The sequence below is a fragment of the Pholis gunnellus genome, assembly GCF_910591455.1.
Source record: "Pholis gunnellus genome assembly, chromosome: 17".
NCBI classification, from domain to species: domain Eukaryota; kingdom Metazoa; phylum Chordata; class Actinopteri; order Perciformes; family Pholidae; genus Pholis; species Pholis gunnellus.
The window spans coordinates 21,367,642-21,391,694 of record NC_136544.1 but is presented as its reverse complement, the minus strand read 5'-3'; the positions used below and the strand labels follow the sequence as shown (position 1 = coordinate 21,391,694).

General features: G+C 41.2%; 2 protein-coding genes across 2 annotated transcripts; one reads left to right on the top strand and one right to left on the bottom strand.

The window, feature by feature from the left end:
* The first annotated feature begins 561 nt into the window (after window positions 1-561).
* On the top strand, window positions 562-10,625 carry LOC306709752 (uncharacterized protein). The gene is made up of 12 exons (XM_079178022.1): window positions 562-663; window positions 4,097-4,206; window positions 4,336-4,375; window positions 4,479-4,507; window positions 4,928-4,985; window positions 6,987-7,048; window positions 7,259-7,291; window positions 7,932-7,980; window positions 8,072-8,136; window positions 8,440-8,478; window positions 8,563-8,604; window positions 9,649-10,625. The coding sequence occupies exons 2-12, from the start codon at window positions 4,104-4,106 to the stop codon at window positions 9,792-9,794; spliced, it is 666 nt and encodes a 221-aa protein (XP_079034148.1). The 5' UTR covers window positions 562-663; window positions 4,097-4,103; the 3' UTR covers window positions 9,795-10,625.
* A 401-nt stretch (window positions 10,626-11,026) lies between these two features.
* atxn2l (ataxin 2-like) lies at window positions 11,027-20,523 on the bottom strand. Its single transcript, XM_079178040.1, has 23 exons — window positions 20,433-20,523; window positions 19,999-20,050; window positions 19,443-19,499; window positions 18,718-18,789; window positions 18,422-18,632; window positions 18,136-18,254; window positions 17,687-17,778; window positions 17,033-17,243; window positions 16,208-16,511; window positions 15,480-15,557; window positions 14,715-14,858; window positions 14,539-14,601; window positions 14,388-14,449; window positions 13,838-14,112; window positions 13,417-13,486; window positions 13,180-13,341; window positions 12,954-13,017; window positions 12,685-12,851; window positions 12,464-12,596; window positions 12,105-12,217; window positions 11,839-12,021; window positions 11,586-11,748; window positions 11,027-11,426 (listed from the first exon to the last, which is right to left on the bottom strand). Exons 1-23 carry the CDS (start codon window positions 20,447-20,449, stop codon window positions 11,368-11,370), a joined length of 2,871 nt encoding a protein of 956 aa, XP_079034166.1. The 5' UTR covers window positions 20,450-20,523; the 3' UTR covers window positions 11,027-11,367.
* Between the last annotated feature and the right edge of the window lie 3,530 nt (window positions 20,524-24,053).

The following is a 24,053-nucleotide window of genomic DNA, read 5'->3' as shown; positions in this document are numbered from 1 at the left end:
TCCTCCCTCACTCATGGGGGGTTCTCTCCTCTGCTGTCTTGTCTCTCAACAGAAGGAGAAACGAGGCCGATGGAGGAGTGAAGAGGAGAGAGGAGGCTTCCTCTCCTCGTGTGGTTTCCTGTTGGTAGGTGGGAGGATGTCGAGACGGTTTTTTGCAGCAGCGCTGCAGCTTGTCGGCGTCTCGGCTCAGCCGGCTGATTGGTTGGAGGTGTTGCTGTGAAACCTGCAGGGCCTCTTCTCCAGTTTGATCAGCCCACACTGTGATAACTCTACTTTCATGTCGCTGAGTCACAAGTTTTGTCTCACGGTCGTTCTTTAAACCAGGTTTTCTGTTTTAAAGACTCTTCGGTGTGTTTTCTGACGTCTCTTTGGACAAACCCGACTCTCATCCATCGCCTCCTTTCTCCTCAGAAACCCTGAAGAAGACGAGCACCTCGGGGTTCGTGGCGGGAGGTGAAGGGAGGTGATTGGGTGCAGGAGAGGGAGGAGGAGGAGAAAGAGGGAGGAGCCTACTGAAGGAGGTCGCTGAAGACCAGACTCCAGATCAGAAGAGCGAAGACGTCTCAGACATGGCGGATGTTCGGCTGCAGTAGAGTCGCCTCATGTGGACCCGTCCTCCGTCCTCCTCGTCACCGCACGACCGCCGTCTGTCCTCAGGTCTAGGTGAGTCCTCCGTCCCCTTTATTATTCACTGGGACCTCTGCGTGATGGAGGAACCTCGCTTTGTTTCCCAGCATGCACCTGGAGGAGGAGAAGCTGAGCATCTCTTCGTGTTTCATGTGACACGGAGCCGAAGCTCCTCTGAAGAGAAGGAAATATCAACGTAGTGTCTCTCCTGTGATGGAACTACTGTCCTGGTGTTTTACTGAAGTAAAAGTACAAATACAAGTTAAAGTTCCCAACTTTTAAGTTTTGAATGCAAGTGACACATTTACCTTTGCAGTTTTGAGGTACTTGTACTCAAGTTTTTCCATTTTCTACTCCTACATCTACTACATCCCGGAGGTAATATTATACTTTTTACTGCACTACATTTATCTGACAGCTTTAGACACTCGTGACAATAATGAAACAAATGAATTAAGAGGTTATTATTATCAGCTAAGATGAAACTTTATTCATAATAATAAAGACAGAATGTCTTTAAAACGAGCTCCACTTTTACCAGCTGCAGCATTCCAGTGATGAACACATTACATCACTGGAGGGCGGAGCTTACAACACAACGCTGAATAAGTCGACCAGCATGTTCCAGTTCATGAAGTGAAAACACTTTGAAAGAGTCAAAAACACGGAAAACTCTCTGGTAGAGACCTGTCAATCACAGTAGCCCCGCCCTAAAGCATCCCCTGCTTTATGGTCTGTGTGACTCTAAATGGACCATCATTTACTAAATGAACATCATGCTGTATTGAAGAAGACTTGAAACTAGAGATTGAGACCATAAACTCATGTTTACAATGTTTACTGAGGTAATAAATCAAGAGAGAAGTAGAGTCATTTTCTCATAGACTTCTATACAACCAGAGGAGTCGCCCCCTGGTGGACACTAGAGAGAATGCAGCTTTAACACATGAAGCTTTGAAGAACTTTTGTCTCCTGAATCAACTTCACCAGATTTAATCAACTGCTGCACTAAAGTTTTGCCTCTAAGGAGACAAAACCTTTGGTGACTTTAACTGAAACGTCTTTATTTCGACCCGTTTTATTTCATCTTCTGAGGGTTTAATAATATCTGTGTGTAACTTCACATCTCTGATGTTTCTTCATCAAATGATGAAGCCAGCTGTCGTTCCCCGTATCGTCCAAATCAATAACTATTGATAAGAAGTGACTTCCTGTCCTCATCTCAAAGATAATCAGGTCTGAATGTGTTCTTTCTACTTCCTTCTGACAGCTGCAGCTACTCAAAGCGTGATAGTATTATAAAGTACTCTTATAATGTACTCTTTACCTCAGTAAAAGTAGAAATACCACACTGTGAAAATACTCCACTGCATTCCAAATGTTACTTCAGTAAAAGTACACAAGTAGAGTAGAAAATGTACTAAAAGTACCAGAAGTAAAAGTATTGGTCATGCAGTGTTATATTGTTGTACGATGTATTTTATTTTTCATATAACTTTGTGTACTAGTACTAGATTAATAGTATAGTACTGCATCACGTATGTTAACTTAAATGTCAGATAAAGAAATAGAAGTACAACATTTCATGTACATAGTGTTTTTTTAAATACTTTTACTTCAGTAGATAATCTGAACTCTTCTTGTATTTCTTCACTTTCAATGATCTTTTTAAACTTTAATGCACTTTAAACATTAAAACAAACATAATATTATAAAGAGTCTAAATGACATGAAGACGTTTCATCGTCCGTTCTTTACTCTGAACTTTAACTTCATGAATCGTTTCATGAAATCTTTCAGGATTTAGTTTTGAGAGGAAATAAAGACTCAAAAGGTTTAAAGACACCAGACGGCTGCATTCAGTCTGCAGACGGCTGCGTTCAGTCTGCAGACGCCTGCGTCCAGTCTGCAGACGGCTGCGTTCAGTCTGCAGACGGCTGCGTTCAGTCTGCAGACGATGAGACATTTGAATGTTTGCAGTGGTGGAAAGTAACTAAATACATTTAATCAAGTACAAATTTGAGCTACTTGTACTCGAGTCTTTTCTTCTCATGTACTTCTACTTCTTTATTTACCTCACAGCTTTAGTTACTTTAGAGTTTTACACACAAAACATACGAAGTGTTTCTAATCTCTTGATTAAACTGACAGACTTCTACTGAAGGAACCTTGTTACTGTGTTCTAGTACTTTTACTGCAGTAAAGGACCCGAGTACTTCCTCCGGCCTGTGGAGGTTCCATGTTCACCGCGTGATGAAGGTGTTTTCCAGCCTGTGAGGCTTCTAGTGGAGCGTTCAGAGGAAAGAAGATGATGTTCGGTGTCAGCAGCGCCTCGTGTCGCCTGGTTTGACTTCCTGTGTGACTCACAGACGATCGTCACTCTGATAGAAGTCGTTTCTTCATCGCTTGACTTAAAAAGGACAGAAGAAGAGCACATGTGCTCAGACACACGCAGACGTTTGAACTGTAACAACTTTCACCAGAAAGAGACGAACAGGATCTTCTGCTAAACTTTATTATAATCATCATTTACATTAGGTTCATATATATGAAATAATCTACTGTCTGTTATAAAGATGGTAAATGCTAACCAATGCTAACTTTAAACGATGCTAATGTCAAAGATTAGCTCGTTAATGAAGCGTTTCCTTTTTATCCCGAGTAAAAGAAAAACTGTGAAATATAAAAATATGTCAAATGAAACCACGCAAAACAGGTTTTATGCTTTTTACTTTGATGTATTTCATGTATTTAAAGTCAATCGGATCAAATTTTATCACAACAAGAAAGAATATTTAGATTTATTTCTTAATCTGCAAATCATATGAAATTTGACTTTAGTGTGAAAATGGAGGAAGTCTGGAAACAAATCAAGCCTTCATCAGAGGAAGACTCCGCAGCGTCACATCAACACGTCCACCTCACGGTGGCGCTGTGATGTAAAGTTAGTACAGTTCATCCCGAGGGGACCAGGAATCACAATCCATCCAACAGCTGTTGAGATGTTTCAGCACAAGTGTGAACCCCAAGTCTGAAGATCACTACAGTCAGAGGGATTCATCCTCTGAGGACCATGAACATCTGAACATATTATCATCTTAATCCGAAACATCAAAGACTTCTGACTCCGGGATCACCTGCTGTTGGCACTAAAGGAAAGGCTTCATCCTCTGGGGACCATGAATGGCTTTCTATCCAATCGTTTGAGTTGTTTAAAAAAACGCCATTCCACCTCCGGCTCACGAAACCTCATCAGAGGCCTCTGGATATTAAAAATAAAAGTTGTATTTCATAGTTTCAAAGCGGACATTTGGAGACAGCTGAGATGTTTCATCTGCTGGAGATAAAACGACAGAACTATGAACGAGGTTTCTGCAAAGTGGACTCTATAGAAACACAATAAATCCTTAGAAGAGCAGTTTGTATGATAATGAAATGTCTCACGTTGTCCTCTTTTGTCCTTCCTCAGATCAAACATGGCCGTCCACTGGCTCATCGGGGTTATGGCGGCCGCCATCTTTGTCTCCATGGTGCTCCTGGCTGTCGTCTGTCTGAAATGCAGAAACAAAGGCCCTCTGGGTGGGACGACGTCTGGCTTCACACTGCACCAACACAGTGACCTGAACGTCACACGCTGTGATTATAAACCACGTTCATGTTCACGTTAATTCAATAAATAGCTTATTTCTTTCTGTTTCCTCCCATCAGTGTCCATCAGACAAGCGAATGCTTCAGAGGACTACATGCCGTAAGTCCTTTTCTCTCAACCGCTCCAGTGCATCGGTCACGATGAGAGTTTTACAGTTTCATATGAGATGATCACTGAATGTTTTGTTCTTTCTGTCAATCAGATCCACTCAATTCCGAGTCATCCACCCATGTGAGTCTGAACCTCCTGAGAGCTTTTACTGAAGGTCACGTTTCAAACTGTTACAGGAAGCAGCTCCTCTTCCAAAGGCTCAAAAAGATGGAAATTCAATTTGATGGTTTTATCCTGTAAATCCAGTAGAAACGCAATTCTGCCTCAATGATCACTTCGCATGTCTCAATAAAGATGTGCTCTTCTTCCTCAATATCAAAGTTCAGCAGCGACATCAGTGAATATAGAATAACTGGGTTCTAATAAGTGACCTCACTTCCTGTAACAACATCGATGATGTCCAATAGTTTGGTATAAAAGACCTCGTCAGTGTCTCTGTATATCGAGCTGACCTCGACTCTACGCTGATGATGTTGTCATTTACACGTGTTTTTGATGATGATGAAGATGAAGGTGACTTTCTCTCTTGTTGATTTGCAGCCCAGCCGAACACCGGCTTGAACTCCGTCCACCTTTCCTCCAACCTGCTGTCACCTTAGTGAGTCACTTTATTCTAACAGAGCTCACCTGGTTCACACCTGAGCCTCAATGCACCAGCACTAAACATCAAGACTCCTGCTGCTGCTGCACTTCTGTGTTCAGTGTCGGAGCTGCTCAGTCTGGAAACATAGTTATAACTACATATGTTCATGTTATAACTACATATGTTCATGTTTTAACTACATATGTTCATGTTTTAACTACGTTCACGTTATAACGACATATGTTCACGTTATAACTACATATGTTCATGTTTTAACTACATATGTTCATGTTTTAACTACGTTCACGTTATAACGACATATGTTCACGTTATAACTACATATGTTCATGTTTTAACTACATATGTTCATGTTATAACTACATATGTTCACGTTATAACTACATATGTTCATGTTTTAACTACGTTCACGTTATAACGACATATGTTCACGTTATAACTACATATGTTCATGTTATAACTACATATGTTCATGTTATAACTACATATGTTCATGTTATAACTACATACTACATATGTTCATGTTATAACTACATACTACATATGTTCATGTTATAACTACATATGTTCATGTTATAACTACATATGTTCATGTTATAACTACATATGTTCACGTTATAACTACGTTCACGTTATAACGACATATGTTCACGTTATAACTACATATGTTCATGTTATAACTACATATGTTCATGTTATAACTACATATGTTCATGTTATAACTACGTTCACGTTATAACGACATATGTTCACGTTATAACTACATATGTTCATGTTATAACTACATATGTTCATGTTATAACTACGTTCACGTTATAACGACATATGTTCACGTTATAACTACATATGTTCATGTTATAACTACATACTACATATGTTCATGTTATAACTACATATGTTCATGTTATAACTACATATGTTCACGTTATAACTACGTTCACGTTATAACGACATATGTTCACGTTATAACTACATACTACATATGTTCATGTTATAACTACATATGTTCACGTTATAACTACATATGTTCATGTTATAACTACATATGTTCATGTTATAACTACATACTACATATGTTCACGTTATAACTACATATGTTCACGTTATAACTACGGTCACGTTATAACTACATATGTTCACGTTATAACTACGGTCACGTTATAACTACATATGTTCACGTTATAACTACATATGTTCATGTTCTAACTACATACGTTCACGTTATAACTACATATGTTCATGTTATAACTACATATGTTCACGTTATAACTACATATGTTCATGTTATAACGACATATGTTCATGTTATAACCAGGTATTGTTACATTAATTAGATATTTTCATGTTGTAACATGATGTTTTTTACATTGTAACCACATATTTTCACATAAGATATTTTCATGGTATAAAAACATATTTTTGCATTTTAAAAATATGTTTTTCTTGTTGCAAGATGTTTTCATGTTTTTCTTTTCCTGGCCTGACAGCAAGTCGCTGCCGTGTTTTCATACCGTCATACAGAGTCAGTGGTGTAGAAAGTAAAAGTAACAATACTCCGATTTAAAATAACATCCCAACTAAAAGCATTTCAAACTATATTTGAGAGAAAGTACTAAAGTATAACCAGGTAGACGTTTTTATTGTGGGAGTTTGTAACTTTGTTGGCACACAGCGTCTTCATGTAGCCTCACACTGAATATCAGTCACATGACTAAACACACTAATCAACACTAATCTATCATATTACATCTGATTATAAGTTCATTTTCTATGTCAAATTTAACCCACAGAAGCTTTAAACTAAATAGTGCAGTAAAACAGTTCACTCTCTGTCTTTGACATGTCGTGGAGAAAGTACCTCAACTTTGTACTTGGTTAAAGTATTTGTACACATCACAGCAGCGGTCAGATCTCAGTAGCTTCTTGAGTCTCTTGGTGTCGGAGCTTTGATTTGGACAGAAAGTGTATAAAAGTGTTAAACGTGTGTTTTATTCTCAGTTTACCGTCAGCTGACCCCGGAGCTCAGCGGAGACAAAGATCCTTCACCCCGACAGAGACCGGTACTTCCTGTCTGATTCTAACATGTTGTCTTTCATTTGTTAGTAACATGAAGTCATATTTATACAGAATTTATCTTTATTCTTTATTTAACAGCTAGATGTTCCTTTACTGCAGTTTATCTCAGATATTAGTTTGTTCATATTTTTACACTTTGTTGGACTTTAATCTGAAAATCGAACAACAATCTGACTTTTTTTTCTCTCTTCCAGAAAGTAATCCAAGTTATGAGAATCCAGCCGACGGTAAGTTTCCTCCAGCAGAAGATTCAGACTCCGTGTTTCCTGTCTGTGGAGGAAGTCCCGTTTTATACGCTTTATTCTAACTGCAAACATCATGATGAGTCCTGTGGCTTTCTGACGGCTCGGACGAACATCAGAACATCAGAACTTCACTTGTGACTCCTTCAAATCGACCTCAGCTTTCATTTCTATGAGCCGTGAGCTCATGGTGGTGGTGATGATGATGATGATGATGGTGATGGTGATGATGATGATGATGATGGTGATGATGATGATGGTGATGATGATGATGATGGTGGTGGTGGTGATGATGATGATGATGATGATGATGATGATGATGATGATGATGGTGGTGGTGGTGATGATGATGATGATGATGATGATGATGATGATGATGATGATGATGATGATGGTGGTGGTGGTGATGATGATGATGATGATGATGATGATGGTGGTGGTGGTGATGATGATGATGATGATGATGATGATGATGGTGATGATGATGATGATGATGATGATGATGGTGGTGGTGGTGATGATGATGATGATGATGATGATGATGATGGTGATGATGATGATGATGATGATGATGATGATGATGATGGTGGTGAAGGTGAAGCTGATGACATGTCGTCTTCTGCAGGTTCTGACTACATAAACACAGAGAGCGATGCAGAAGACCCCGGCTACATGTAAGTTTCCTCTTTCCCATGAGCCTCTGGGGTTTTTCTACTGATGTAAGTAATTCGCAGCTGATCGTCTCTTCTTCTGTGGTTTCTGCAGAATCGTGATACCCGAAGGAGATACCCCTCAGACCAATCAGAGCCGAGCCTCGACGCCCAGTTCAGGTACAGTCTGGAAAACGGAAACACAAATTCAGACTTCAGAGGTTCATCCAGCCTTTTTCTTTAATGACCTCATTATACTGGATATTCTATATTCTGTATATCTATATTATCTCTGATTCATGTACTTCAACTCAGAGACATGTGACATTCAGCCTCCATCTTTCTGTTGAAGAAAAGGAGAGAAATAACTGAAATAATTAATGAAATTAGAATATTCTGATTTGCTGTATTATGATGCATCGTTGAGCTTCAGTAGATTATTGGATGAACATAAACCGATCAGCTGTTTGTTTTCATCCCCAGATGTTCGACATGATTATGAAAACGTCCCGGAGAAGAAAGGTGAGTTTGTCTTTTTGTAATTCTTCTTCTATTGTTTTCAGTTGTTCGTATGAATTGACACGTTTCTTCTTCTGGTCTCCTCAGAGGACAAAGACTATCTGAATGTGGAGCCGCTGCACTTTCAAAGTGAGTTTGAGTTTTCTTCTTCGGTGGTGTTTCACACAGGAAGCTCTGGTGTCGTGATGTCACCCGTTAGTGTCATGTGATCACCTGTTAATGTCATGTGATCACATGTTAGTGTCGTGATGTCACCCGTTAGTGTCATGTGATCACCTGTTAATGTCATGTGATCACATGTTAGTGTCGTGATGTCACCCGTTAGTGTCATGTGATCACATGTTAGTGTCATGTGATCACATGTTAGTGTCGTGATGTCACCCGTTAGTGTCATGTGATCACATGTTAGTGTCATGTGATCACCCGTTAGTGTCATGTGATCACCCGTTAGTGTCATGTGATCACATGTTTGTCTTAATGTTTTAGACCAGAGGTCTTCATCAGGGGGTCCTGGGGGGTCGTGACATTTTTGGTTGATTAGACAATTTTTCTCAAACATGAATGTGTCCGTTACTGTCATAGTTCAGTGTTGTTTACATGATAACAGGTGTGTTTATTCAGGCAGTGGCACTAATAGAACATCACTCATTTTCGTTTCCACATTTATGTTTAAAATAAAAACGTCTATTTGAACAGCTCGTGTGATTATCATGTAATTAACAGAATGTTGATGTTATTGGTATCAGCTGGTGTGTTTGTAGATGTCAGTGACACGGCCCCCTACTCACTGTACCTCCACATGTTTAAAACATGAACATATGAACCTGTGTAGTATTTGAATGCACAATAAAGAGGTGTGTGTATACACGGCACTAGCCCAGTTTAATATAAAACACAATGTTCTACAGTATATATAGAGTCGGGGTCCTGCTGTGTTGTGGTCTGTTGGTCACAAACTGAGCAGCTGAGGAGTTTTTCAAAGTACATAATACTTCACAGTGGTGGAGGAAGTACTCAGGTCCTTAACGTCAGTAATAACACTAATACCACAGTGTAAAAATACTCTGGTACAAGTATTTTACCACAGTAGAAATACTCTGTTCCAGTAATCTAATGCATTGATGACGATCAGAGAAATAAACTGAATCATTCGGTTTCTCTTCATATTTTCAGGATCAACTCTCGATCTGTCGGCTCAAAGCGACACTGAAGATGATGATGATGAAGAAGATGATGATGACAGTGATGATGATGATGATGATGATGAAGGGAACTACGTGAACATCCATGATGGGACTCAGACTGATGGACCTCAGTGAGCTTTTCTTCTTCTGCCCTTTAATTAAAGACGGTGTTTGAAAGAAGGAGCTTGAGTCTGTGTGAAGAACACTAACTCACGTTCTCACGTTCTCTCTCTCGAGTCTCAAGAACTAATAAAAGACATCATCACGGTGCACATAGATGAATACAGTCACGCCCCTTTAACAGCTTAAAGGGACGGCAGTGATGTTAAGAAGTGTGTCTCTATGAGGTACTTATACACAGAGTATTACTACAGTAGAAGTACTGCTGTGGACGTGTTTTAGATGAACAGTCTGGTGTGTAAATACAGCGTTCACTCCATAAAACACGTCCACAGCAGAACTCCTACTGTAGCAATACTCTGTGTACAAGTACTACAAACACACTCCTTAACATCAGTACTGTCTCTTTAAACACGTCTCCTGAGCTCTGAGAGGTGATGCGTGTTCTTCACGTGTTCTAGATTACATTCATACATCACGACTATCTTCTGAAGAGAGAAGAAGACTTTCTGTATTTCTGTTTGAATTTGATATTTAAGATATTTAAAACGTACACAAAGTTCTTACAGCTCGAGGGAAACGTGAACGTTTGTTTCTGCATAAATTCAGTTTTAGATTTGACTTAAAGATTCATCCTGTAAATTAAAATGCGTTCATGGATCTGGAATAATAACATCCGGACGTTTATTCAGCCGCGACGTTGAACTTCTGTAGTTTTTTGATAAAATGATTTTTGTCATTTGTTTCCTGTTTAACTTTAACTTTACTTTGATTTTACTGACAACTCCTGAGAATGTCTAAATCACAAACCTTTTAATTTTTTACAGTGTATTTATGTCTGTAATCGTGTTCTAGAAATGTTTTTATGGTTTTTTTGCAATTAAACTTCACAAAACGTTCAACTCTACATTTGATTATTTATTAATAACTTCTACTTTCATTTAACAACAGAAACGTTTCTTTCGTTCTCGGGACACATTTTGATATTTCATCTGAATTACAGATGAAAACTAAACTTTGTTCTTATTTTAAGATGATTTATTTATGTATCAGTCTAATGTGGTCATCCATTTAAACTAACCATGTTTGACATTCAGCAGCACATTAATAATGTTATATATATTATATTATGTGCATTGTTTCCTCCATGAATCCTCATCTCCTCATGACATCAGTGACGAGTCGTCCTCTGACTTCATGTGTTCAAGCAAAACAGCTTCCAGGACATTAGTTTTAATTCAGTGGTTTTATTATTAATGAACTGGTTTCGTCTGTAAAAGGACAAAAGAGGGGGGACGAGAAGAAAAACTGTTTCCACCGTCTTCAGTCTTGAAGTTTCCAACGTTTATCGTCTGCCGTCCAGCTTCTTCACTGTGAAAACTATTTACACTTTAAAACACAGAAACGTCTTTCTGCCTAAACGGTGATGTGGGTCAAGATGAGGATGCGTTAGTTTCACGTCATGAGGTGGGAATGTTACGACTTGTTTGAAGATTATTATCATTTATTCATTTTTAATTTGTTTAAAGGTGGGGGGAGTCGTCACAGCAGCGCTCGTCTTCCTCAGTCCTGACGCCGCATGAAGGGCTCAGTTAGCAGACGGGTGGAAGGAAAGCTGCTGGGAGGGGTGAGCCTGGACCTGAAGCGCTGCAGGACAAAACACACGCAGACGTCTTTACAAAGTCCATTTAACAGCTTTCTGAATTCAAGAACATTATTTATAACATACTATACCAACGCGTCATAAAGAGTCACGGTGCAACGCGTCATAGGTGACATATTGTGGCGCACAGTGATGAGCTCTACCTTGTGGGTGTCCGATGTAGAAGTGTTGCGGGGCCCCCTGCTGGGGGCCGTGTTGGGGGTTGGAGCCCCCGCCCTGCTGAGGAGAGACGTAGTGCAGCATGACGGGCGGCAGGCCGTGACCCGCTGAGTGGTGCGGTCCTGACATGCCTCCTGTGACGTGAGCCTGCAGAGGACAAACAGCACGGCGTGTGACACTCTGACATCATTATTACTGATGCAGGAACACAAAGCAGCTTCACTGCTCGTTCTTCACCTGTGTGAGCTGGCTGATGGAGGGGAAGCCGTGGGGCAGAGGCTGGTGGCCGGGGAGGCTGTACCCCTGCATGGCGTACGAGGCCTGGGGGGAGCTGTGGCCCGGCTGCAGGTTGGGAGGGGTCGGGGCCTGCAGACCTCCAGTGTGGAACATGGACTGAGGCTGAGGACCCGCCTGACTCGACTGAGAGCAGAGAGACAAAGATGAACGATCAAAGATCCCACATCGTGACATCACAGGAAACCCCTCACGGGACTCACTGGTACCTGATTGTGTCCCGGACTGGGAGCGCTGTGCTGGGGGGGGGGCTGGTTCCCAGTCGGGGTGCTGGAGGGCTGAGGGTGATGGAGGGCGCCCGAGTGGTGAGAGAAGGACTGAGCTGGAAGAGGAACAGACGGACAACAAGCGTTAAAACAACACGTCTATGTCACACGTGTTGTTGACGTGTGAACTCAACAACGTCCCAAATGTTTCAACCGGAAAGACGTGAAATCATCGTTTCATTTGTTCAATAAAGTCGACCGTTAACTCAACTATAATCAAGACATTCAACCATCTGATGGATTGAAATCCCGTTGTGCCGTTCATTAAAACAAGGAATAATACAAAACTGGATCCTGCTTACCATACATGGCCTGTTGTGGCCCCTGGGGGCCCTCAGCCTGGCCGGGGTACTGGGGGCCCGGGGGACCCATCTGCTGAGGAGGGGCCCCCGAGGTCAACATCCTGGCTCCGCCCTGAAGCATCGAGTAGACCGGCTGGACACAGCGGAGACAGAGGAGAAGTCTGACTTCATGTCTTCAACATGTAACTCTGCTGCAGACGGGCCGTCGAGAGCTTACATACCTGTCCGTGGTAGTGGGGGGGCAGGGCCTGGATCACCTGGCCGTACTGCAGGTAGGACTGGGGGTACGGCGAGGCCACCAGCGGGGGTCCCGCTGCCGAGGCCGCGGCCGAGATCATGGAGGAGGCCTGGGAGGCGTGGTGCTCCGGACGCTGTCCCACCACCGGGCCTGAAACAGAACCACGCGTCATGATCACCGTCTCACTACAGTTCCCATAATGCTTTGGGGGGGCTGTAAACAGGAAGTTGAGGCTTCGACTTGTGTGTGTACCTTTGGCTCTGGGGTATTTGCCCTGGTTGACAGTCGACATGGTGTACTGATACATCTGAGGAGCCTGAGGAGGAGACGGGAGGTAAATGTGGAATAAAGCACACACACGTACACGTGTACACACACACGCACACACACACGCACACACGCACACACTCACACACTCACACACTCACACACTCACACACTCACACACTCACACACTCACACACACTCACACACGCACCTGGATCTGGTGTCCCTGGATGTGCAGCGGGGAGACGTAGGACAGGTAGTGCCCCGGGGGGTTGCTGTAGATGGCTCCTCCCCCTGGCTGACCTGGAGGAGCCAGGACCAATGAGGGGCTGGGGGGGGTCGGTCGAGGGGGGGTCGGGGTCGGAGCGGGTTTCTGTCCCAACGACAGAGACGTGATGTCAGAGAGAGAAGTCACACTCGCATCAGAGACAGACGGCGACGCACTCACCTGGACCACGTTCACTTTTATGGGAAGAAATTCTTTCGCATTTGGATTCAATGTCGAGTTTTTCACTTGCCTGAAAAAAAAGAAGAAATTCTTGAGCAACGAAGCAGAGAATGAAGAAGAACAAACGACACCAATGACTGAGGAAGGCCAGCGTGACGAACAGCTTCATTTATTACTCAATAATCGTTTATTAATCTCTGATAGAAAAGATAAAAGCACAAATTACTGACTTATGATGATGAAGACGATGGATGCTAAGCTAACACAGCTAGGACCTAAATCTACTCCACTACCCAGCATGCTCCTGAAAGATCAGATGATTGAAATCAGACTTTAGGTCGGTGACTGTTTAGACCAGGTCCTCACAGAGACCTGGATCCATGGTGGTCCAGGATCAAGCAGGACTCGTCGTGTTACTCACGCTGCAGCTGCGGCCTCGGGTCGCTCGCCGCCATCCGGACGGCCGTCCTCGCCTCCTCCAGACTGTGGCCCCTCGGGCCCTGAGGACTCCTGAGGGCCGGCAGCAGCAGCAGCAGCTGTGGGGGTCGGGCCAGCCTCCGTGGTCTGCTGCAGGTCTTGGGCAGAGGAGGTGGAGGGTTTAGGAGGCGCGGTGGAGGAGGAGTCGGGTGAGGCGGAGCTGTGCTGAGGAGGATCTGCAGAGGCCGGACTCGCTGACGGAGAGGAGGTGGGCTGCAGCTGAGAGACGGAGAGAAACTATTATCATATTATTATTAATTATCAGGAAGCAACAGAAAACATGTAAACGACACAGTAACAGGAGGAGCAGCAGGAGAACAGGAGGAGAACAGGAGGAGGCCAGCAGCTCCTCTGAGGTCAAAGAGGTCAGAGACAGCTTCAGGTCTGTCTGACAGCTGTGACTCATACAGACACATGTTTAAACACTCACATCACCCTGTGACCCCTGTGACCCCTGTGACCCCTGTGACCCCTCAGCATCACATCAGTCTCACCCTGAACTCTTTGCCGAACTTGCGGAGCTCCTCCAGCTGGTTCCTCTGCTGCACCGTTGGAGCTGAGAGACAAGAGATCAGATGAGTCTGAGAGGATCTGAGCTGCATTAAAGCAGAAATATTAATATTAATATTCTTCTTCTTCTCTTACCTTTGCAGCTCTTTCCTTCAGACAGAGCTTCAGTTCTCTCTTTCGTGCTGAGGATCTCGTTCACTGAGAGAACACAGAGACGTGTTTAAAACCTTTAAAGCTCACACGTCATCTTTGTTACTTGAATTGTTATTAATGTAAAATAAAGTTTTATAATCTCCAGACGTTCGTCTCACCGTCGACGGGGAAGAGGGGGGTCGGGCCGGAGGGTTTGGCGGTGGTTGCCATAGTAACAGAAGCGGAGGAGGAGGAGTCTAAGAAGACGGGTCCGCCCAGAGGAAGGTCCTGGGGGGGGGCGTCTGGTTTAGGACCACGAGAGACTGGAAGGAAGAGAAAGAGGACACAACATGAGCTATCGAGTCCTAACGGGCTGAGGAGCAGCTTCTTCCCCAGAGCGGTTTCCTCCATCGTATCGATAGAGTACTAGTATTGATAGAGAGTACTAGTATCGATAGAGTACTAGTATTGATAGAGTACTAGTATTGATAGAGTACTAGTATTGATAGAGTACTAGTATTGATAGAGTACTAGTATTGATAGAGAGTACTAGTATTGATAGAGTACTAGTATTGATAGAGTACTAGTATTGATAGAGTACTAGTATTGATAGAGTACTAGTATTGATAGAGTACTAGTATTGATAGAGAGTACTAGTATTGATAGAGTACTAGTATTGATAGAGTACTAGTATTGATAGAGTACTAGTATTGATAGAGTACTAGTATTGATAGAGTACTAGTATTGATAGAGTACTAGTATTGATAGAGAGTACTAGTATCGATAGAGAGTACTAGTATCGATAGAGAGTACTAGTATCGATAGAGAGTACTAGTATCGATAGAGAGTACTAGTATCGATAGAGAGTACTAGTATTGATAGAGAGTACTAGTATTGATAGAGTACTCGTGGTACTCGTGGTACTGGTCACTAGGGGAACATACCTGCAGCAGAGGAGTTGGGGGTCCTCAGGGTTCTGCTGCTCTGGAGTCTCTGGGTTTTGGGGGAAGTTCTGGATGTGACTGAGACACAAAGAGACAAAGAGACAAAGAGACAAAGAGACAGCACAGTTATAAATACATCAAACCTCTTTGGTCCACTCACATCATGTCTACGTTGACGTGGTTCACGGTTCATGAAAGAGTGAAAAACAACATTTCAACCAATGAAAGTGAAAAACTCGAAATGTTTCTTCACTTTGTTGTTGAATCTTTAGTTGTTTACAGAAAGTCAAAGGAAATAAATGATCGTAGTCTGATTTAAAATCTTTGCATCGGTAGTTTTAATGACGTTAAACTGCCGTTAACTCGTCTTTAATATCTAGTTTATATTCACGGGACGTCTTTACATTTAAAACATTTACAGAAAGAATATTTTCTACATTTTATTTCATTGTAATTTTAATATATTTAAAGTTATCCAAATGTTTTTTTTAAAATGTTCTGACATTTTATAGATTAAACATTTAACTGAATAACAAACAAAAGAAGAAAAGAAAGATTAGTTAATAAATGAAATGAGTTGACTTTTAGAATCCTCGTATTCTAGTTACGGCTGCTTTACTGATATTGATTGTAAACTGCATTGAACACACGGTGTGAACGTGAAGGTTTTCCTTCATGTGAAGCTCATTTTTACTGCGTGATACCGACGCGCTGCAGCTCCTCCGTACCTCCGTTAACGGCTGAGCGCGTTGAGTCGGCGAGCGCCTGCGGGTGAGAGAGGGAGTGCGGGAGGACGTGATTGGTGCAGGGGGGGCTGCCGGCCGCCGGCGGGCTGCTCTGTGATTGGTGGGGAGAGTAGGCGGTTCTGACGGACAGCGGGCTGCTCCGGTCCGAGGACGAGCCCGGCGCCGCGTGTCTGGAGGAGGACGAGGTCGCCGGCGCCGTCGTGGGAGCGGCGGTCCGACCGGAGGCGCCGGTTCTGCCGGAGAGGCCGATCTCTCTCGCCCGCTGAGGGAGAGGAATGTATTTACCCTCCCTGGAGAGAAAGAGAGGAGGTGAGAGGCATTCTGGGAAGATTTCAGGAAGTAAAAGTGAAACTTCTTCTTGAGGGCGCCACGAACTTTAAACATTAAACAATCGTTAACGTACAAAGTCAGTACAAAGACACGAATAACGCAAATATGTGAAATTCCTCCGGTCACCGCTGATGACGTTGAATCAGAAACTACGGAGGAAAGAAGACACAACAACAACACGCTGCTGTGTTCACAGCGTTGATGGAGCTGCTACAATGTTAGCTTAGCGTAGCACTGATAGAACCAGACTCCATTCAGAAAACAAACATTTTAAAAGTTCTTTACTAACAAAACATGAATTCAGACTGTTTACAGATCGTCATCATTATGTAGATATTTCTGCATCTTTTGTATGTTTATTGTGATGAAATCACAGCGAAACGTTGTATTTAGTGTTCACAGAGCTGAAGGAAAGCAGCCTGGATGATGTGATATCTGGACTTTAACGTGTACAAAGCAGCCATAAATGATAAGAACTCGCCTCCCGGTGGACGTGAACCCGGGGCTGGCCCGGTCCTCCCTCTCTCGGACCACCGAGCTGTACTTGTCCTCCTCGCTGCGGCCCTCGTCGTTCTCCAGAGAAACCCTCCGGCGGTACTGCAGGCTGCCCTCGATCTCGTTGGCCAGACGAGCAGCTCGAGCTTCCCGCTGACGGAAGACCTCGGAGGTCCCCTTCTCCAGAGGCATGCTGGGAGAAAAAAAACACAGGAGACACAAATCAGACTTTAAACTTTGCTTTGTCTGTCAAAGATCTACGTGAACTCTTTAAAGCTGCTTTATGAGCAGAAAGAGAAGAAGAAGTCTGCTATGTGATTATAAGCTGGGTGAGACTTTCATCTAAAATAAAACTCCTTTTGCTCCTTTAGATGACATTTATTTTGGGGGATTATTATTATTATAGGTTTGTTGTTGTAGTAGTATTAGTACGCAGACCGTGTCTTTAAATGAGTAGAGTTTAAATTCAAGTGGAACCGAGGAGAACCTCAGCGGACAAAGATCAACATGAAATCAGAACCCTGGTGTTGATGTGCTCTCCCTCATAGTTCCACATCAGAGAGTTGGACGTGATGCGTTATGATCAGAACTGACGGGACAATAACAGCGACGGAGGTCTCGGCTCCTCTGACTCACGTGTACATGGAGAGGCTGGAGTCGTAGGTGGACTTCACGCCGTACGTCTCCTCGTTGAACTTGAACATCTCGTTGGCGTCCCAACCGTTAGACTGAAGAGAAGAAGAAAACGTGACGGATGAGTGGAAGGAAAGCGCTGATATTTAAATATATAAATATATATTTAAATATATATTTAAATAAACCTGTGAGTGAGATACGTATGATGAGCTCCTCCATCACAGACTTCTGCTTTTATTTGATATCATTATTGATTTGTAGTCACTTTGATCTGAACTGATGGTATTTGTTGTAATTATTTATATTATTTTTATCTTGTTTTATATTTTTATTTTGTTTAACTGTCAAATTTATTGTCAATTGTTTTGTTATGTTTTTAAATAAAGTTATTATTATCATCCTGAGTGTGTGTGTGTGTGTGTGTGTGTGTGTGTGTGTGTGTGTCTCACCGTGTCGGCCTCCAGTTCAAAGTTTTCTCCATTTCCGTTCCCGTCCCACCTCTGCAGGACTTTTTCCCGGTGGTCCCCGTTCACCCGCGACGAGCTGATGGACGTGTCGGTGAACGTGTCTGAACACACACACACACAGACACAGACACACACACACACACACAGACACACACACACACACACACACACACACACACAGCTCAACACGTATTCTGCCTCCTCTAAAGAGCAGCACATGAACACAAACACTGGTATCGATGGAATTCGATCGTTTGCGTCTCGTTACCTCTGACAGCAAAGTTGAGGTCGACGTCTCGGCAGGTCATGGTCACCAGGTCGCTGGGGCTGAAGATCATGGTGTCAGTTATATCCTCGATCTTAGGAGGAGAGGACGGGCTTCCTCCTTCTTCTTCCTCTCCTCCTCCTCCTCCTCCTCCTCCTTCTCCTCCTCCATCTCCATCGCTCTGTTTATGGACAGCATCCACAGCTAGCTCGCACTGAAAGCAGACAGAAGAGGACTCAGATAGACGTTGTGTAAAGTGTAAACACTTAAAGAACACAGAGAAGAGGTTTTCATGTTACCTGAGAGCTTAAAGTCTTGAAGATTCCTTCGTACGCGGCTCCGTTTTTAACTCTCACATCACAGGTGGAGCCCTGAAACCAGAAGAAAGCTTCAGTCTGTTTGTTTTTACTACGACTTCAGGTACGGAGGTTCCATTTAGTCACGTTATGGTGCGTTCAGGCTCCGTCCGATCGTATTATTGGCCTATATTCAGTAAGATCGGTCTGCAATCAGGACATCATTGATGCGTTTCTAGTCTCTGATCTCTGATCATGTTTCATTGTAAACAACCAATCAGAGGAGAGCTAGTAACGTTAGCAGCACCGCTAACGGCTAACCAACGGAGGTTCACTTCAGTGACATCATGATGCCTTCAGGCTCTGCTCAGTGAACATGAGTACTGGCTGAAGCTACATTATAACGTTATCATGATGTGTTCACATGTAGTCTGTAAAATGTAGTTTGGGTGATAAACTTGAAAAAATTCAGTAGTTTGAAGGAGATGTTTATGAATATGAAATAGATATTAGAGATGAATTATGAGCTGTTGAACTTCGTTTATTTCCTAATCACTTTAACTGTGTGTTTAATCACAACTATCGATGACTTTCACAACGTAAAGGACGTAAATATTTGAGTGGAAATATTCTAGTTTATCAGCATGAAAACCATAAGATTGTGATTTTTCCTCTAACAATAAACGGTGATGTATAATAAAATGTAACATCGTGAAATCTCTACTCACCACGACTGCTGTGAGGAAGTGAAGCATTCTGGCATTGTTGTAGACGCCTTCAAACACCTGCAGACACAGGTAACAGGTGAGCATGTTTATAGAAAACTGCTACAAAAGGAACAATACAAACTCTTTAAGGCCGATATTTATACGGAATAAAATCACTCAAAATGAATTTTTGTGATGATGTAATAAATAACTATTCATTTTTGTAATAATAAAAAATAACCGATAAGCAGAACCTATAAAGAGTACAAGGATCCATAAAATCATAACGATGCTCGTCTCTTTAGTAATGTTATGATTTCAGAATGATGAAGACACAAATATCAGGAGGATCTACAGGATGATTATCATGTTTGTTTTCCAAAATGGTGTCCAGACTTTAGACATCCTATCATCTTAAATGATTTTAAAAAGATTGCTTATATAAATACACCCCCCCCCCCCCTAGGGCCCCTTCAGCTTTGGGCTGAGCCCCGGATGTTTACACCGTCTGGCTCCGCCCCTGCTAATAACAACAGCTTTTTATTATTTTCCTAATAAACAAACACTCACTACTTACTATGCTGCTTAAAGGAGAAGTCTGTGATGGCGGTTTCATTGTGTTCCTGGTCCTGCAGAAGGTGGAGAAAAATTAAATAAATAAATGTCAGCTAACAAGCTAACAGAGACATCAGTGAGAACAATAAACACAAGCAACCTTTGCTAAGCTAACAAGCTAGCTACTTAAACCGTGACACGGCGCCATTTGGTACGAATTACATCGGCTACTATAATCTAAACGAACCTCTTAAAGACAAAGTACGAAGAGCTAAAACGTAGTTGTTGTTGTTGTTCGGGATAGTAAAAAAGAAACAGCTAGCTAAGTCGGCTAACGTTAGCTTAGTTTAGCGCAGACGTCGATTTTTTTTTAAGACACAAACAAACCGCCAGAAAAAGATGTCGGCGTCACATTAGACCCTGACAGCTGAGTCACACTTAGTATTTAGTTTTTACTTTTTAGTCATGTGCATCCCTGTTGTTCCAGTCTCGTCGTTCCAGTGAAAAGTCACCCGGTTTGGTTTTGACAGGCCAAACACACGATATACACCGCTGGAAAAACAACAAAACACGGCAGCGGCTGCGTTAGATTTGTTCAAACGTTGAACCCGCTGCGCACGTGATTCGGGTGGAGTCGAGTGGGGCGGGCTGCTGCCGGGAGATAGAAATCAACAAAGTATGAGAGTATATATTTTAATTGAACTACAAATACTTTATTGTATTTAAAATATACATTTTAAGTACTGTAAGTACTCACGACGGGTGAATGTTCCCGCACAAGAACAGTAGCCGGGCTACGCCGAGAATTTGTAACGAACGCATCACTCCTAAATCCCGCCTACTGACCTAATCTAAAACCTCATTGGATAAAACCTTCTCTCAATCACCTTTGACCTTTTGTTTCATTGGTTTACGTTTCATGTCAATCATTTATCCGACGGGCTCGTGAAGGACTCTCCTCAGAGTTCATGTCAGGAAACTGATGCTGGAGAATGATTTGAATCTGGTTTTAGGAAAGAAATTACGAATTAAAAGAACTATTTAAAAAAGAATTAACTCAGTTATGTAAGTATTATCCCCAACAAGTAATCAAATAATATTAAAAGAATATAAAAGGCTATTTTTTAACTTAATTACCCCCCAAAAGAAGATATAAAAGGTATGTGAAAAATATATACAAATATACACAAAATAGTGTATTGAGTACATACAATTTTACCAAATATTAAATCAGCATAAAATATTCTTGGCCTTGAAATCTTCATATACATCTTTGTGTATATTAGTTTTTTATTTGCAGCAGATTGAGAATCAGTAAATTAAACATAAAACCGATTAAGATTCCAAGAAGTAAAGTCAATAGTATATTCAATTTGGGAAAATATCAGATTGATAATCGGTCGGTGCAAATAACCGTTATCAGACATTTAATTTCCTGTAAAAGTTTACTATTTTATTTTTATTTAATCCCAGTTAAGAAAAATAAAACATTTCACAGATCAAATGAATTATAAATAACCCTGCAGATTTACTGACTGGTTTGTTTTACTTCACTATCGACTGTAGTCGCTGGTTTTCATTGTTTTCTGCTGACTGGTGGACAAAAATAAAGCAGCTTCGACTGATATTATATGATATATTATGATCAGATGTTCTTCTTTCAACTCAAACATTATATATAATATGAGACGAATCCAATATTCATCAAACTGCAATGAGTTCACAGGAGAAGCTTAAAACATCACCCGACCGTTAAACTACAGATTAAAGACTTTAATCATCATTTAGAGACTTTATTTCTTCCGCTTCAATTTATTCTATTTGTAAAAGTGAGGTTTTCTGTTTTTATTTATTTTTAAACGTGCAGCACTTTGAGCTACAGAGTCTGTATGAAATGTTCCAGACAGATAAATTATAATTATTACAATGTTTTGGATGTTTATTATTCTCATTTATTATTATTGATATTTCTTATTTTCTGTGTCAGTCGTATGATTTTTGTAACATGTAAGTGTTTGTGGAATACATTCAGTTTCATTACTAAACAGTATATATATATATATATATATATATATATATATATATATATATATATATATATATATATATATATATATATATATATATATATTTATTATATATAGTATTCTTTTGGGGATAAAACTATTTCACAAGTAAATAAAACATTTGGTGAATTAATCTTTTTTATCTGATAGAATAATTATTATTATTGAAGAAAACATTTACCTGATGTGATTCACAGATAAAATCATTCAAAGGTTTCAGAGAAGAAGAATAAAAACAGACGAGACAGGCGACAGCTATGTTTCACTATATTTATATTATATCATTAAATTCAATGTAGTACCTGAAACTAACCACACGGGGGAGGACAGACGACGCTGCCCTCAAAACACGGTCCCAGCAAAGAGAGAAAAGAGAGAAAGGCACAAAGAGTTCTGAGGAACTGAGAGAAGGACACTGAACATGATGGGGGGGGGGGGGGGGGCATATAGACAAATACATGAGCAAAGAAAAGAGCGATAGAAACAACTGGGGGGGGGGGGGGGGGGGGGGTGCATGAAGAAAACAGGCTCTGAACTGAATGATGAAGACGATGATGACGACACACACAGAAAAGGCACAAGTAGAAAAAGTAGGTTTTCATTGACGCGTTCTCTAATCGTTTGTTTTTTAGTTTCTTTAGTTTCAGACCCTCGATGGTGAACGGAGGCCGAGGAGGAGGAGACAGCGTGAACAAGAGAGCGAGGATCACTGTTATAGCAAAACTCACATATACATAAATATACAGGTATATTTATATATATGCATTTCCTTCTTTTTATCCCAAACAAACAAAAAAAAGGCACAAACACATTATCAATTACAAGATGGAGTCGGAACAAGTGTTACATCGAGTAAGCATATACAAAATAAAAAGTGTCTTAAAACAAATAAAATTAATACTATTATTCTGACCTCATTATTATTATTATTTCCATCAATAATTATTGTTATTGGTATCATGAATAATTCCTCTTAGTGTCAGAGAGAGAGAGAGAGACGTCTACTGAGTTCTGAGGTAAAAGTTTCCACTTTAGACCCAAAACACTCGTCACACCAGACCTACGTCACACCAGACCTACGTCACCGTACCCCTGCTCGTGAGCAGCGACGCACGGCTGCGGACCATAGTATTGTTGTTATCAAGTAATCTTTCTTTAAAATGCCAAAAGAGTGTAAAGAACCACACCGATGTCACTTTGCCGTTATGTTTTATTAATGTGATTCTTTTACTGTTTGGTGTGTTTGTGCTGATGCTGGGGATCAATAAAGGTTTATTTTATCTTAACATAACGTCCATCAAAGTGTCCAGACGCTGCAGACGTGCTCTTCAAAGAGTTTTACCCGAAAGATATTAAATACACAATAACGTGAAACAAAGAAAAGCACATTTCAGAAGTATTATGATGCGCGAGTCTGGTGAGACGAGCTCTCCGTACCGCGGACCGAGTTACGTTTTGAGTCTTCCTGTCACAGAACTACGGAAGCTTTGAGCGGTCAAAACATGTTCGTGACTTAAGAACGGGTGGAAAAAGGTTTTGCCAGGATGATTATTCAAAGTTACGTATTTTCTGTGAAAACAAGTAAAAAAAAAAAAAAGTATTTTGTTGTTGTCGTCAGGAAGTGTTTGTTGTTGTAATACTCGTTGTGGCCACAAGAGGCTGCAGAGCACCACCGCGCTGTTATAGACGCGTTTCATACGAAGTCTGATGAGTTCAGAGTAATCTTGTAAAATGTAGTTTTTGATGAGTAACCGATCTACGTAACTGTAAAATACTAACATCTTAAAAACTGGTTTAGGGCAACAAGTATTTATTTATTTATTTTTAATTGTTATCAACTAATCTTTAGATTTTTCTTTTTGTTATTTAGTTAATTGTTAAACCAATAAAATGTCAGAAAATAGAAAAAAAGAAAGGAAAAACAGCTGTAAGTGATTCCCATTTGGATATCTTTAAAATAATAAATTTACAATAAAATAATATCTAGAAAAACATAAAATACTCACATTTT